The following is a 16,042-nucleotide window of genomic DNA, read 5'->3' as shown; positions in this document are numbered from 1 at the left end:
AGGAACCCAGGAAGGGTGGTGCAGCCGCTCCTGGCTCCCCTCAGGTGTCCCAGGATGTCCCTCAGCACGCACATGAAGGGTGAGGCTGCCAGTGGGGTAGGGAGGATTCTCAGGGGCGACTCGGGGCACTGCTCCTCAGATGAGGATAACAAGGCCTTTGAAGTGTGGCAGCAGCTGCCAGGCTCTGGCTCCCAGCTGGTCTGCAGAGCCCTGCAATAGCCGGAAAGTCCCCCTCCCTCACTGTGGATGAGCGAAGTCAGGGCCTGGCACATAGGGGACCGCCCAAGGTTTCAGGCAGAGCTTTGCCGAGCACTGGCAAGCTGTGGCCGAGAATTAGTCCAGCGTGGCTGGGCAGGTCCAACGGGTGTGGGCCAGTCTTGGGTCACCTCCTGTCCCTTCATGTGGCGTCTCACTGAGGGTGAGAAGCATGAGGTCCCACGGGACTGACAGATGCCTGCAGCCAACTGCTAGATAAAATGGGGGGAAGAGGGTTGAAGAGCCACAGGGGTCACAACGACCGCAGCACATTCTTGCCCCCTAATCTGCGATCAGTTTCCCAAAGCCGCCCGAATCTCCAGACCATTTATAAACACAAATGTCTACCTGAAAAGCAATAGACCTTGTTGAAAAGAGGGTATATCCGCCACACAGAATGATTACGGAATTACTTGCCACTGGGGACCACGTACTTAAGTTGTTGTTGAAGCGGCTTCTCTCCCATCTCCCACTGCTCTGACTTTGGGTTTGAATGGGAGAAAGACGACAGAGACCAGGTGCTCCAGAAAAGAGGGATGCCCTCAGGTCCGCGTGCCCTTGCTTTGGTGGACTTCCTGCTGCTCCCGTCCGGTGGAAGGGGGCAGTTCTCTCTTTGGAGGACTGTTTACAAACTCCCCATTTTCTCTTCTTTCCCCTGCCCCATGGCTGTGCTTCAGCACGCATTTAGGTCACGTGCAGAGCGTATCTCGCCTCCAGTGGGAGGGAAGTGTACTGGAAAGCCGTGCGGAGTGTGAGAAACTCCAGGTGTGCTCTCTGCTCTCTGCTCCATGCAGTCTCTCACTCCACTTTCTTTTATTTTCTTTCTTTCCTTTTTTTTGGAGACAGAGTCTTGCTCTATCGCCAGGCTGGAGTGCATGCAGTGGTGCAATTTAAGCTCACTGCAACCTCCGCCTCCCGGTGGAGAGAATTCAAGCAATTCTCCTGCCTCAGCCATCCAAGTACCTGGGACTACAGGCGCCGCCACCATGCCAGGCTAATTTTTGTATGTTTAGTAGAGACGGGGTTTCACCATGTTGGCCAGGATGGTCTTGATCTCTTGATCTCGTGATCCGCCCGCCTCGGCCTCCCAAAGTGCTGGGATTACAGGCGTGAGCCACCGCGCCCACTGTTTTTTTGTTGTTGTTGTTTGTTTTTTTAGACATTGTCTCACTCTGTTGTCCAGGCTGGAGTGCAGTGGCGCAATGTCAGCTCACTGCAACCTCCACCTCCCATATTCAAGCAATTCTCCTGCCTCAGCCTCCTGACTAGCTAGGATTACAGGCACCTGCCACCACGCCCAGCTAATTTTTGTATTTTTAGTAGAGACGGGTTTCACCATGTTGGCCAGGCTGGTCTCAAACTCCTGACCTCTAGTGATCCAGCTGCCTCGGCCTCCCAAAGTGCTGGGATTACAGGCGTGAGTCACTGCACCCTGCCTCATTTCGTTTTCTAGTTTGATGACGCCCCTTGAAACCCAGACTTGGAGCCCCTCTCCCTAATGCTGCCCCTGGGCCTCCCAGCCCAGTCCATGTAGACCTTCCCTCTTTCCTGTCCCTGGATAAACAGACTTTCTCCGCCAGAACTGATCACCTCCCAGACTCCCTTGGTTTCCAGCGACAATGGCTGCTTGGTAGCCTTCACTCTAGGTCATGAGTTCAAACAATTTCCCTTTTGGTAGAGAAATCCATTTCCAGCAAAAGGGTGGGTCTGTAGCCCAAGCCCTGACTCAGTTTCCCCTCTATGTCCCTGGGACCTAAATCCTGAAAACCACTCTTCCTGTCTTCACTCCCACCCTGTCTCCCAAGGATCCTTTTCCAAGAGTCGATTCTGTTCCAGACTGCTCACTCCAGCTCTCACGTCTTTCTCTTCCAGCTTCTGGAAAGACACACGTCTCTAAATCATATGATTAGCATTTTATACCCTATCCTTCCCTCTCCCATGGGGCCTTGGCTATGCTTAGAGATACCCCTCCCGTTTTCCTGTCATCTCCAGTCGCTCAGGCCTCCGTTTCAGGGAGTTATGGAGCCTGAACATACAGCTCGAAGGCTGAACAAGGCCTTTGCTTTGGGCTGGGCAGGTGGCATCCCCATCTAGGGGCACTCCTGATCTAGAATCCTTTCTGGACAAGGCAGCATGGCCCTGGGAAGAGAGCAGGGGGCTTATGATCAGAGTCAGGACACAAATCCTAATTCTATAACCCACTGGTTGGGACTTGCCCCCCTCTCTCTCCATCTCCAAACTTTAAAAAGCAGAAAAGAGTATCTGTGTCACGAGCTTGTTGCCAAGATTAAGTGAGCTATCCCATGTGAAAGTGTCTGCAAACCGTGAGGTGCCGTGCTGATTTTTTCTGTGAAAGGCAAACAGCAGCGTGGCCTGGCATCGTGCGCCTTCTACCTACGTCCCACTTGCAACCTGACCCTCATTCCCTTCTTTCCACCTTCCTTTGAAGAACTGGATGTTACAAGTTGGTGCGTACACACACACACACACACACACACAGCTGTCTCCTTGGAAACACGTGCTGAGGCTCCTAGAGGCATCGTGCCATCTGCCCTGCATGCAACAGGACAGCCCCATTTCATAACAGGCAGGATCTCAGCAGGACTTGCTGGGGCAGAGGCAGGGGTACAGGAAGAGAGCGCCTTGGTGTCATCCTCTTGGTGGATTGAGACAAATGAGCCAAGAGGGTGGACTCGGTGCAGCCTGGGCTCTCCTGAGCTTGGCCTGAGTAAAGGGCCCTGTGTTTGCCTCCATGCACAGCCAGAGCAAAACTGAGAAATCGAGGAGTTTGCTTTCAGGGATGAGGATAGGGGAGAGGGCCTTCTACGTGCTGGACATGTTAGCTCGTTTAATCCTCACTACCTCCTTCTAAATGGTATATTTCCCCTGTTCTTCTCTGAGAAAATGAACTCAGAGACACTGGCTACCCTCAGGGCCAGTCTCTCTCTTCTTCCTTGCCACCCTAGGAGCCCAGAGCCTTCTTCTCTACCTGCCCCCCACCCCACCCCTTCAGAGAAATGTGAGAAACAAATTCTCACCAAGTGCCAGGCATTGCCAGCAGTGTCGAGGCGTGCTCCTTCCAGATGGCTAGGCTGCTACAGGACGGGCTCCTGACTTGACAGCCACCATCTCCTGAGCATGTGCCAGGACTGTATTGCGTGCTCCTATGTCATTATCTGTGCAATGGCTCTGTAAGGAAGGTATGATCATCCACTCTGCAAATGAGGACATCAGCGCTCAGAGAGGGAAGGCCACACAGTTGTTGAAGGATTCAAACCCAGTTCCTCCTGACACCAGGCTCGTGCCTACCCATAGGGTTCTCTGGGCTCTGAAAGCATGCCTTGGGCGGTAGCTCTTGGTCGCCCAGCCACTCATCATGTGCTTCCAGAGCATTTGCTATGCTTGGGGAGCCCGGAGTGAATGAAACCAACTCTACTCTTGCTCCCCTGGTGTTTGGATTCTAGAGGGGAGACACAATCAGCTGTGTTTAGGCAGGAGGCGCCGGTGGTCAGGACCAGCCTCTCCCAGGCAGAGGCATTTGAACTGAGGCCTGGAGGCCTAGAGGGTGAGGAAGAGCCAGCTACCCGAGGAACTTGCAGGCTGTGGGAAGAGCACCCACAAAGGCCCTTCCTGGGACGGGAAAGACAAAACAGGTCTCAGGAATAAAAGGCCACTATGGCTGCAAAAAGCAAGCAAAGGGAAGAGGAGTACGAGGTGAGCGCCTGCAGAGCCTTGACAGTCATAAAGAGGAGTCATGCTGTCATCTCCCTGTCTGTAAGGACCCCCCACACTCACTATTCTTGGGGAAGTGGCTGGTGGGGAGAAATGAGGTATCCCCAGAACAATCCACGCAGGAATTACAGTAGAGTTAACCTTAACTGAGCCCATGCTATAGGCCAGGTGGTGTCCTAGCACTGTGCCTGAATGGACTCCTTTACTTTGGACACCAAGGTACAGAGAGGTTCAATAATTTGCCCAAGATCACCAAGAAATACAGTTAACCCTTGACTACCACGGGGATTAGGAATGCTGCACTGCATGCAGTACAAAATCTGCATATAATTTTTGACTCCCCAAAAGCTAAACCACCAATAGCCTACTGTTGATGGGAAGCCTTACAGATAACATCAACAGTCGATGAACATATATTTTGTATATGTATTATATACCGTAATTTTTTTTTTTTTTTTTTTTTTTTAAGACGGAGTCTCGCTCTGTGGCCCAGGCTGGAGTACAGTGGCCCGATCTCAGCTCACTGCAAGCTCCGCCTCCTGGGTTCATGTCATTCTCCTGCCTCAGCCTCCGGAGTAGCTGGGACTACAGGCGCCCGCCACCTCGCCCGGCTAGTTTTTGTATTTTTTAGTAAAGACGGGGTTTCACCATGTTAGCCAGGATGGTCTCGATCTGCTGACCTCGTGATCCGCCCGTCTCGGCCTCCCAAAGTGCTGGGATTACAGGCTTGAGCCACCGTGCCCGGCCCGTATTTTTTTTTTTTGACAGAGTCTCACTCTGTCGCCCAGGTTGGAGTGCAGTAGCATGATCTAGGCTCACTGCAACCTCTGCCTCCTGGGTTCAAGTGATTCTCCTGCCTCGACCTCCAGAGTAGCTGGGATTACAGGCACCCACCACCATGTCCGGATAATTTTTGTATTTTTAGTAGAGATGGGGTTTCACCATCTTGGCCAGGCTGGTCTCAAACTCCTGACCTTGTGATCTACCCGCCTTGGCCTCCCAAAGTGCTGGGATTACAGGCGTGAGTCACCACGCCCAGCCTGTTTTTTGTTTGTTTTTTGTTTTTTTTTGGGGGGGAGACGGAGTCTCTGTCACCCAGGCTGGAATGCAATGGCGTGGTCTCGGCTCACTGCAACCTCTGCCTCTGGGGTTCGAGCGATTCTCCTGCCTCAGCCTCCTGAGTAGCTGAGACTACAGGTGCGCACCACCACACCCAGCTAATTTTTGTATTTTTAGTACAGACAGGGTTTCACTATGTTGGCCAGGCTGGTCTGGAACTCCTGACCTCGTGATCTGCCTGCCTCAGCCTCCCAAAGTGCTTGGACTGCAGGCATGAGCCACCACACCCGGCCTATATACTGTATCCTTACAACAAAGTAAGCTAGAGAAAAGAAAATGTTATTAAGAAAATCATGGCCGGGAGCAGTGGCTCATGCCTGTAATCCCAGCACTTTGGGAGGCTGAAGTGGTAGAGTGCTTGAGCCCAGGAGTTTGAGACCAGCCTGAGCAACATAGTGAGACCCTGTCTCTACAAAAAAGTTAAAAATTACCAGGCAAGGTAGTGCACACCTGAAATCCGAGCTACTCTGGAGGCTGGGGCAGGAGGATTGCTTGAGACCAGCAGTTCAAGGCTGCAGTGAGCTAAGACAGCACCACTGCACTCCAGCCTGGGGGACAGAGCGAAATTGTCTCAAAAAAAAGAAAGAAAGAAAGAAAATAATAACAGAAAATACACTTACTCTTAACTAAGTTGAAGTGGATCATTGTAAAGGTCTTCATCCTTGTCTCCATATTGAGTAGGTTGAAGAAGAGGAGGAGATGGAGGAAGAAGAGGGGTTGATCTTGTTGTTTCAGGGGTAGCAGAAGTGGAAGGGGAGGCAGGAGAGGCAGGCAAATTATTGTAACTTTTGTTGAAAAAAATCCACATGTAAGTAGACTCATGCAGTTCAAGCCCCTGTTGTTCAAGGGCCAACTAAAGTGGAAGCAGAGGTCAGCCCCCGGGGGTCTGGCTCCAGAGCCCCACCTCTGTCCTCCCAGCACAGCTTTGACTGCAGAAACCATGGCTATCAGGTAGTGGCTTCTGAGACATCACAGAGGGCAGAGGTGAGGGCTTCTCTCTGGAAAGGGCACTCTTCGGGCAGCTCTCCATTTGCAGACCAAGCCCTGGTAGCAGATAGAATGCAAGACAAACAGGAAACTAGCACTTTTGAGAGTACTGATGAGGAGGGCAAGAATCAGAGAAGAGCCTCCACCCACCACTTCTCCCCTGGAACACACTGAGACCAAGGTACAAACCACAGAGCCCAGCCACAGGCATGTGGGCTAAAAAGGAGAGCTGCTGGCAAGGCTTGTGCGGGCAGACTTGCCGAAGGATGGCTCATGTTTGCTGTTCCAGGTTCAATTGTGAATCAAACACAGTGACTGTTATTTAACATTATTAATGCTCCAAATGCGTATCACTTAGCTCTGAAAGGTTTGGTTAACCGTTCTACTAGCACCAAGAACAACGCAAGCCAACAAATATTTACCGATGGGGTGGGAATTTTTTGAAAAAAGAAAAAAGAAAAACAAAAATATATTTTTACTGAGTTACTACCCTGAACAAAGCACTGTGCCCTCCTGCATTTGATTTGGGCAAAAGACACAGATAACCGGGCTTTGTTAGAGCTCAATGGAAGAAGCCTTATCACCCTCCTGCTCTCACACATCCCAGGCCCATGTCCCATTTTCAGTAACTCAGAAAACAGAATGGGACTGTTCTACTAGGCGCTGAATACATGCCCAAACAGATCATTATAGGGTATCTGGCCAAAGGCTCCTGTGTTGGACTTTTAGCTCCTCTAAACTTCAAGTTTCAGTAAAAATAATCCAAACTGGCAAAATGGCTTCATGAAAATCACTTATTCTACATATGCTCAACTGACAAAGTTTTTGTTTTGTTTTTGTTTTGTTTTGTTTTGTTGAGACGGAGTCTCGCTCTGTAGGCCAGGCTGAAGTGCAGTGGTGCAATCTCGGCTCACTGCAACTTCCACAGTGATTCTCCTGTCTCAGCCTCCAGAGTAGCTGGGATTACAGGTGCCTGCTACCATGCCCGGCTAATTTTGGTAGAGATGGGGTTGTGCCATGTTGGCTGGTCTTGAACTGCTGGCCTTAAGTGAGCCACCCGTCTCAGCCTGCCAAAGTGCTGGGGTTACAGGCATAAGCCACCGTGCCAGGCCTGAACAAAGTTTTTAGCTTGGGCTGGTTAGCAGGTTTCTGGAACAGTAATGACTAGAATATACAGCCAGTCGTCCAGCTCTGGAAAATGGACATTTCACATCCAATCTTGTCTGTGGTTTAGACTCTAAACCCACCCTCGGGCCCGCAGCCTTGTCCTCATACCCAGAATAATTCTACTCCTGACCCAACACAGCTTGAACTGGAGGGGAAGGGTGGGTACCCACCCACTCCACACTGTATACCGTGCCAGGCAGGCACCTGGCATCACACATCACAGGTCATCCTCACAGCCACCCTGTGAGGTGGGCATATCCATCTCTGTTTCCAAGGGAAAGTAACTGAGGCTTAGGAGAAGTCGCTTGCCCACGGGCATGTGGCGGGGTCAGCAACTGAGGAGGGTCTCCCCACAAAGTCACTGCTGTCCCAGGACCCATGCTTCCCTAAAGAAACCAGTGTGGTTTTGTTTCTTGTTTTTTGTTATTTGGAGACAGGGTCTCTCTCTGTCACCCAGGCTGGAGCGCAGTGTGGCACAATCACAGCTTACTGCAGCCTTGATCTCCTGGGCTCCAGCAATCCTCCCACCTCAGCCTCCTGAATAGCTGGGGCTACAGGTGCACTACCACACTCAGCTAATATTTTTTTCTTTGAAAAAATGGAACGCTTCACGAATTTGCATGTCATCCTTGCACAGGGGCCATGAGAATCTTCTCTGTATCGTTCCAATTTTAGTATTTGTGCTGCTGAGGCGAGCACATCAGGCTAATTGTTTACTGTTTGTAGAGATGAGGTCTCACTACGTCGTCCAGGCTGGGCCGCTGTTCCACATCATACCTTTTTCTCTCTATTTTCCCCCTGAAAAACCTCTCTAATCTCTCAGCCTTTAAAGTCTTAATCATGTAATAACATGTTCTTCTTAAGGGGTTTATTTCTTCTTTTTTTTTTTTTTGAGACAGAGTCTCGCTCTGTCTCCCAGGCTGGAGTGCAGTGGCATGATCTCGGCTCACTGCAAGCTCCTCCTCCCGGGTTCACGCCATTCTCCTGCCTCAGCCTCCTGAGTAGCTGGGACTACAGGCGCCCGCCACCACGCCCGGCTAATTTTTTGTATTTTTAGTAGAGACAGGGTTTCACCGTGTTAGCCAGGATGGTCTCAATCTGCTGACCTAGTGATCCGCCCATCTCGGCCTCCCAAAGTGCTGGGATTACAGGCGTGAGCCACCGCGCCCGGCCGGAGTTTGTTTCTTTGTAAGGCTCACAGACTATGGAAATTAGCTAACTACTTCTCTCAACATTTATACCCCCACTAAGATGGGGCAAGGTCACACCATTATTCCCACTTTAGTAATAGGAGACAGACGTAGAGAAAGGCCGCTGTGGTGGAGAATGAAGAGGAGAACATAATGGCTCCCACCTGCAGGACGGCACTGTTTAATGCTGCAAACTAGCAGTGCAGCTAACCTCTCACAGCTTGCAATTAAGCACGATAGAGAACGTGTTTACAATGCTCCTGCAGCATTTGTGACACATCATTTATCCTCTGGTTATCCAGGGGGAAAAAACCCTCTTTGGGAAGTGTCAGTACATGAACACCAAGTTCTGGAGGCTTAACCTGCCAGTCTCACTTCTCACCAGCATCACTTGCCTGTTAGGGTAGTTGCTCCAGGCTGGGAGATGACTGGAGTAGGCATTATTCATTTTGGATAACTACAGCTAAAAAAAGAAAATCTAAATCTTTACTTCCTCTTACTACATCCCATCTTTCTCATAAACACGTGTTAGAACCTTCCACTGTTATCATTAATCATCCTCTAATACTTTGAGAATGGGTTTTTCTTCCCAGCAATAATGTCATATTAGCCATGAGACTATATGGATATGACTCTAAGCCGTCAATCAAGTCTCCTCATGGCTGAACTAGCAGGTTTTTAAAAAAGCTTCCTATATTGTTTTCTTTCTTTTTTTTTTTTTTGAGACAGAGTCTCACTCTCTCGCCCAGACTAGAGTGCAGTGGCAAGATCTTGGCTCACTGTAACCTCCGCCTCCCAGGTTCAAGCAATTCTCCTGCCTCCGCCTCCGCCTCCTGAGTGGCTGGGATTATAGGTGCTCACCACCATGCCCAGCTAAATTTTTTTTTTTTTTTTGAAACACGGAGTCTCACTCTGTTGCCCAGGCTGGAGTGCAGTGGCACAATCTTGGCTCACTGCAAGCTCCACCTCCCGGGTTCACACCATTCTCCTGCCTCAACCTCCCAAGTAGCTGGGACTACAGGTGCCCATCACACACCCAGCTAATTTTTTGTATTTTTTAGTAGAGACAGGGTTTCACCATGTTAGCCAGGATGGTCTTGATCTGACCTTGTGATCCTCCCGCCTTGGCCTCCCAAAGTGTTGGGATTATAGGCGTGAGCCACCGCACCTGGCCTATTTCCTTTTTTTTTTTTTTTTTGAGACAGTCTCTCCTTTGTTGCCCAGGCTGGAGGGAGGGCAGTGGCATGATCTCGGCTCACTGCAAGCTCCGCCTCCTGGATTCACGCCATTCTCCTGCCTCAGCCTCCCAAGTAGCTGGGACTACAGGGGCTCGCCACCGTGCCCAGCTAATTTTTTGTATTTTTAGTAGAGATGGGGTTTCACCATGGTCTCGATCTCCTGACCTCGTGATTCACCCGCCACGGCCTCCCAAAGTGCTGGGATTAGAGGCGTGAGCCACCGTGCCCAGCCTATTTCTGTATTCTTAATGGAGACAGCGTTTCACCATGTTGACCAGGCTGGTCTCAAACTCCTGACCTCAGGTGATCCACCTGCCTCAGCCTCCCAAAGTGCTGGGATTACAGGGGTGAGCCACCATGCCCGGCCCCTGTATTGATTTAATCAATTTCCTTGGAATGCCCTTTGTCTAGGTTAGCTTCCCCTAAAGATATTTAAGTTTAACCACACACAGAATTCTCACTAACAATTCTACAATGCAACCAATTTTCTGTACACGATTAACTATTTTCACTACAGAGAGTGACACAAGCAACCTACTAACTTCTAGGATAATGGATATGCCAACAATTTTGGTAAAATTATGAAAACTACATTTGTTGAAGGTTTGCAACTGTGCACCTACACAAATTGGCTCACAGAAACCCCATAAGGTAGGCCAGGCGCTGTGGCTCACGCCTGTAATCCCAGCACTTTGGAAGACCCAGGCGGGTGGATCACCTGAGGTCAGGAGTTCGAGACTAGCCTGGCCAATGTGGTGAAACCCCCGTCTCTACTAAAAATACAAAAAATTAGCCGGGCACGGTGGCAGGCGCCTGTAGTATCAGCTACTAGGGAGGCTGAGGCAGGAGAATGGCGGGAACCCGGGAGGCGGAGCTCGCAGTGAGCCGAGATCCCACCACTGCACTCCAGCCTGGGCAACAGAGTGAGACTCCGTCTCAGAAAAAAAGAAAAAAAATAAATTAGCTGGACGTGGTGACGCATGCCTGTAATCTCAGCTACTCAGGAGGCTGAGGCAGGAGAATCGCTTGAACCCAGGAGGCAGAGGTTGCAGTGAGCCGAGATCGTGCCACTGCACTCCAGCCTGGGCAACAAGAGGAAACTGTCTCCAAAAAAAAAAAAAAGAAAGAAAGAAAAAGAAACAACCCCATAAGGTAAAGCCCGCCCCAACTCCATTTGACATAAAAGGAAAAGGAGGCCTGAAAAGGTAAAACAATCGAGGCATCAGATTCAGAAAATGACTGAGGTTCAGTTAGAGTGGCAGCGAGAGCTTGAATTTTCGAATCAGACCCATCATCCTGTCCCTACCACCACCGAAAGTCCTTCAAATCTCTTGCTTTCCAGGCCTGGTCAGCTACCCAACTTCTTTTTCCTTCTCAACCCCCCACAAAATTATTTTATTTATTTTTTGAGATGAAGTCTCCCTCTGTCGCCCAGGCTTGAGTGCAGTGGTGCGATCTCGGCTCCCTGCAACCTCCCACTTCCCAGGATTCTCCTGCCTCAGCTTCCCCAGTAGCTGGGATTACAGGCGCCAGCCACCATGCCCGTCTAATTATTTCTGTACTTACAACAGTGTCGGGGTTTCGCCGTGGGCCAGGCTGGTCTCGAACTCCTGACCTCAGGTGATCCGCCCGTCTCGGCCTCCCAAAGTGCCGGGATTACAGGCGTGAGTCACCAAGCCCAGCCTCAACAAAATTCTGATTGCATCAGCTTGACAACTTTTAGCTGGCTGTGGGTGTTTGGATCATGTGTCTACTCCGTGAACCAAGGGCTATCACTATACCACCCCCCAACCCCTCCTGCTAGATGGGCTGGGCCACTGCAGGGATGCTGGATAAACAAGCCAAGCTCTGCCTTCCGGGAGTAAACCGGGGAGTCTAATGTTGCTTGGGTTTGCAGCGGAGTCTGATTTGTACTATAAAGGGGTACAAAGTTCTGAGCGCTGTTTAGGAGCAGCTTTACATTTATGTACCGCTCGACATATTACATTTTTACAGATTCCTGCAGAACTCCCGGGGAGGATTTATATTTTAAGAGAGGAGGTGGTTCTCCCACAAAACGTGGGATCGGTACCTGGTGTCAAGGTTGTTTTTGTTTTCTAGGTAAAAGAAGGGAGAGTCCTAGAAAGGAAAAGAATTTCCCATCTGTTTGGGACTGTAGAGATTATCTAGCCCAATCTCTTAATTTTATGGCCGAGGAAACAAGTTCCAGTGAAGCAACCGGACTTTCCCAAGGTCATAAACTAGTAAGTGGGAGGGCGGAAGCATGTACCCGGGCTCTGGCTCAGGACAGAGCCTCAGGGATGCTCCCTCCACGCTAGTGTTTATCTGGATGCGTGGGCAACCCGACACCCCGCTCTGGGGCGGCCAACCCTGCTCGGGCCATCCCTACGGCTCGGCAGGTCGCGGTCCTCGGTCCTGCCCTCAGGCGACCTCTGGGTCGCGTGGGAGCCGAAGTGCGGGCTGGGCTCTGCGTCCCTGCCCCGCGACCCTGGGCAGAGTCCCCAGAACAGAAAGGCCTGTCCCTCCCTTCCCCTCCCGCCCCGCCGCAGCCCCGCACGTGCGGCGCCTCGTGCACCTCCCTGGGCCCCGCCCCCGCCCTCCATTGGCTGTTCCCGCGCCTTCCTCCTCTGCCCCCACCCCACGCGACCAGACTCGGCTGCGGCTCCACGTGACCCACGGGGGGCGGTCACGCAGCGCGAGCAGTAGCTCGGATAGGTCCCCTTGGCCGGCCAGGCTGCTCCGAGCCCCGCCCCTCTTCGGTGGCGCGTCTGGAAGGTTGCAAGTCGGGGACAAGGGGGAGAGGCTGCGGTGGTTGCGGAGGGCAGGGGTTCTGAAGAGGGCGGTGAAGGGGGAACACTCGTAGGAGACGGGGAACACTGGTAGGAGGGAAGGGACCGCGCCGAGGAAGGCCCACGACAAAGACTCTAGCAGGCTCCAATCAGGGGACACAGGGGCGGCGGGGGCGGGGCCTCCGCGGGGGTCCTCACCTGGCCCTGCACGTGTCTAGCTTATCCCGGCCGTCCGACCAATCAGGACCCGAGGAACTGCGCCTGCCCCTCTAGCAGGCTGGGCCAATCCAGAGCCACGATCCGGGGAAGCTGGTCTGGCCTCATGAATAATTAATATGCCAGAGCCGGTCCGCAGGCGGGGTAGCGATGGAAGGAGGCGGGGGCGCCGTTGGGCGCCTGCGCAGTAGCTGCCCGTGTCGGCAGCTGCAGCGGGTCGCACAGCTCCGGCCCATCTCGGGGGGCGGGCGGGGGAGGCGAGGGGCGCGAGCCGAGTCCGGGCACGATGTCCGACGCGGGCGGCGGAAAGAAGCCGCCTGTGGACCCGCAGGCAGGACCCGGTCCGGGGCCGGGGCGCGCAGCTGGGGAAAGGGGCCTGTCGGGGTCCTTCCCCCTGGTCCTGAAGAAGCTGATGGAGAACCCCCCGCGCGAGGCGCGCCTCGGTGAGGGCGGGGGGGTGGTCCGCGCGGGCCTGGGGGGCGGGGCTTACACAGGGGCGGGGCCTCGTGAGGGCGGGGCCGGGGAGGCTGGGGGTCAGGGAACAGTGGTCCAGCGGTCCAGCGGAGGGGGATGGGGCCCGGATGACAAGGAGCTTGGAGGACGAGGCCACGGGGCTGGGGACAGGGTCAGGGGCGAGCTGAGACGGTGGGTCTGGCGGGAGAGAATGGTGGGGCGGTTTGAGGAGGCGGAAGGGTATCGGGAGCAGTCACTTAAATGACGCTCCGGGGCCCCTCCCCCGGAGCCACCTGCATCGGAGTCACTTGGGATGCCTGTTTAAAATGCCGGTTTCTGCACCCCACCCAGTCTGCGGTCACCGGGACAGGGGTCTTGCATTTTAAGGAGCACCCCACCGCACCCCTATTATTTTCTAAGTACACCAAAGTTTAGGAAGCGCAGGTTTACGGTAGCGGACTGTCATCGTACCTTACCCCTCCCGGGGGGACCTGGCTTCCTCCCTGGGTGTGAGTAGCCGCAGCTGCTAGGTCCACGCCGGAGCCATTCTGTTGAGGGGCTTCTGCTGAGCGGGTGGGGGAGGGGTGTGGGCGAGGAGTGCGGGGCGCCTTGGGAGGGGAGTTTTGGGCCAGGCAGGGAAAGGATGAGGGTCAAATGAGGCCACTGAGGCCCTTCGCCTGGTTGGTTGTGGCTGACCTTAGACTCTGGGGCCACGGCGGCAGGACTGAGCTTCATCTTTTTGCCTAGGCCACAAACATCCCTGGGGCATATGTGGAAAGCAGGTCTGGCCTTGTTTTTCACCCTGGGAGATGGGGTACAGGGAGCAGCAGGAGGGCCGCCTGTGGTGGGGTTGTGGGTGCACTGAGGTATACTTTGAGTGTGAGACCTTTGCATTTCTAAGAGCCATCAGTAATTCAGGATTTGGGAAAGGGATAGGCCTTCGAGAGTTATCTGGCCTGGGGAATGGATTTTCCTTTTCAAAATGCCGTTTCTCTTCCTTTCCTGGGTGTGTTCTGAGGCTCCCATCCCTGTGGCTGTCACTGTTGAGTTATAAATAGCTTCAGCACATCAGGTGAGGCCAGCCTCTCTCCTCCTGCTTTGGGACCTCATGTGCACAAACCCTTTTGTTTGTTTTTGAGACCATGCTTTGTTCCAAATCTGAGGCTGAGACAAGCTGCAGTGACAGGTGCACACATCTGACAGTTTCTTGTTTGAGATTACCAGGTAATAACCATCCATAACAAGAATTCTGCCCGATATTCACAGACTGCTGGCAAAGCACGCTGACATCATCTTATTTCATTAACGGTCCTAGAGGGTATTCTCCCCACTTCCCAGATGAAGAAAATTGAGGCTCAGGGAGGTGAGGGTGCTTCCTCAAGGTCACACAGCTAGACCTTTGACATTCAGTTTGGTGCTCTTTCTACTGTATCACGCTGGCAGCCACTGTTGCATGACCTGAGTGATGGAGTAAGTCTTTTATCTCTTACAATTTAAAATTCCACTTTACAAAAACACTGATTTAAAGTATCCTTAATTGTTTAGGCTAGGCAAAACCTGGAACTTACTGTTGCCTGTCCTTAGTATGGCTGCTTTTCTATCTCCTGCCTTCTCCTGCCTCCTTTGATCCCAAATGACCCCACCTGATATGGGTCAGAGTCATTTCTGAACAGAGTGAGGAGACCAGCTCTCAGGGGAGGAGAGCAGGAAGGCCATCTGGCCCACCCAGCCCACCAAGGCTTGACTTTCTTACTTCCCAGTTGGCTTTAAACCAAAGCCTGGTATAGAAAGCAGTTGCAGGAATTCAGGTTAATTTGTATTAGAAAGCCATGACCAAGTTGTTTGTCAAAACCTCTACCTTCTTAACTCACTGGGTGTGTTCATTTGTGTTGGACCAACAAGCTACTATTTGGTCTGGGAGTCTGTGCGTGACTGGTTTATTTCCAACTTAATCATATTTGATTTCTCCTTTTCACTTATAAATCCAGAGTTCAAAATTGTCTCCCTCAATTTTGAAAACCCATCATGAGCTTGTCATGATTTTATTTCCCACTTCCCTGATTAGCCTCCCTGTCACTTTGATTTCCTTCCAACCTTGTCACATTGCTCTCTTTTTAAAATTGCTCCCTCTTGGATATCCATACATGTAACTTTGTGACTGAGACAATTAGGCAGATCCAGTCCCCACTAATTGATTAGTTTTGCTTTGGATAGGAACAGTCTTTCTTCTTCAGCTCCACCCCTCTCCTTCCTCCCAGAAAACCTGCTTTCAGTCTTTTCTGCTTATTCAGGGATAAAGGTCTCTTGAAATGGTTGCTTTGAAAAGGGTCCTGAAAAGACAGCTCCAGGCCCTTTCTAATAACCTGAATCTGTTTGCAAATCCAATATTTTACATATATTTTTCTATAGTCCACCGACCCTTGAGATCTAGAAATAAATCAGTTCATACCCTCAATGAGCCCACAGTAACAATGATGCCTGCAGTATGCCAGGAACACTGTAAAGACACTTTTTTTTGGTCTTTTGAGGTGGACTTTGGCTCTCGTCCAGGCTGGAGTGTAGTGGTACAGTTTCGGCTCACTGCAAACCTCTGCCTCCCGGGTTCAAGCGATTCTCCTGCCTCAGCCTCCCAGGTAGCTGGGATTACAGGCATGCACTACTGTGCCTGGCTGATTTTTTGTATTTTTAGTAGAGACGGGGTTTCGCCATGTTGTTCACACTGGTCTCAAACTCCTGACCTCAGGTGGTTGGCCCACATCGAACTCCCAAAGTGCTAGGATTATAAGCTTGAGCCACCGCGCATGGCTGTAAGACACATTCCAATGGTATCTCTGTCTAGGCGCAGTGGCTCACGCCTGTAATCCCAGCAGTTTGGGAGGTCGAGGCGGGCGGATCA

General features: G+C 51.9%; 2 protein-coding genes and 1 non-coding gene across 4 annotated transcripts in view; 2 read left to right on the top strand and 1 right to left on the bottom strand.

Annotated features, from left to right (window-relative positions):
* Window positions 1–16,042, top strand: part of TEF (TEF transcription factor, PAR bZIP family member) — a 30,514-nt gene that overhangs the window by 1,709 nt on the left and 12,763 nt on the right. The window contains exon 1 of one of the 2 annotated variants that reach the window (XM_003905601.3): window positions 12,861–13,136. The exons of the other annotated variant lie outside the window; for it this stretch is intronic. Within the exon in view, the coding sequence (XP_003905650.1) occupies window positions 12,980–13,136 (157 nt within the window). The 5' untranslated portion in view covers window positions 12,861–12,979. Of the gene's footprint in view, window positions 1–12,860; window positions 13,137–16,042 lie in introns of those variants that run through there. 2 annotated transcript variants of the gene reach the window in all.
* LOC103888390 lies at window positions 55–12,551 on the top strand. The gene is given in 8 exon segments (XM_009217387.2): window positions 55–79; window positions 695–996; window positions 998–1,028; window positions 1,031–1,094; window positions 1,096–1,135; window positions 4,791–5,000; window positions 12,007–12,141; window positions 12,339–12,551. Coding segments are annotated over 8 exon segments (1,020 nt in total).
* Window positions 7,853–7,959, bottom strand: LOC116270940. The gene has a single exon (XR_004179235.1). It is a non-coding gene; the product is annotated as a U6 spliceosomal RNA (small nuclear RNA).

This window comes from Papio anubis, chromosome 16 (assembly GCF_008728515.1).
Source record: "Papio anubis isolate 15944 chromosome 16, Panubis1.0, whole genome shotgun sequence".
NCBI lineage: Eukaryota > Metazoa > Chordata > Mammalia > Primates > Cercopithecidae > Papio > Papio anubis.
This window is presented reverse-complemented; position numbering and strand designations above follow the sequence as displayed.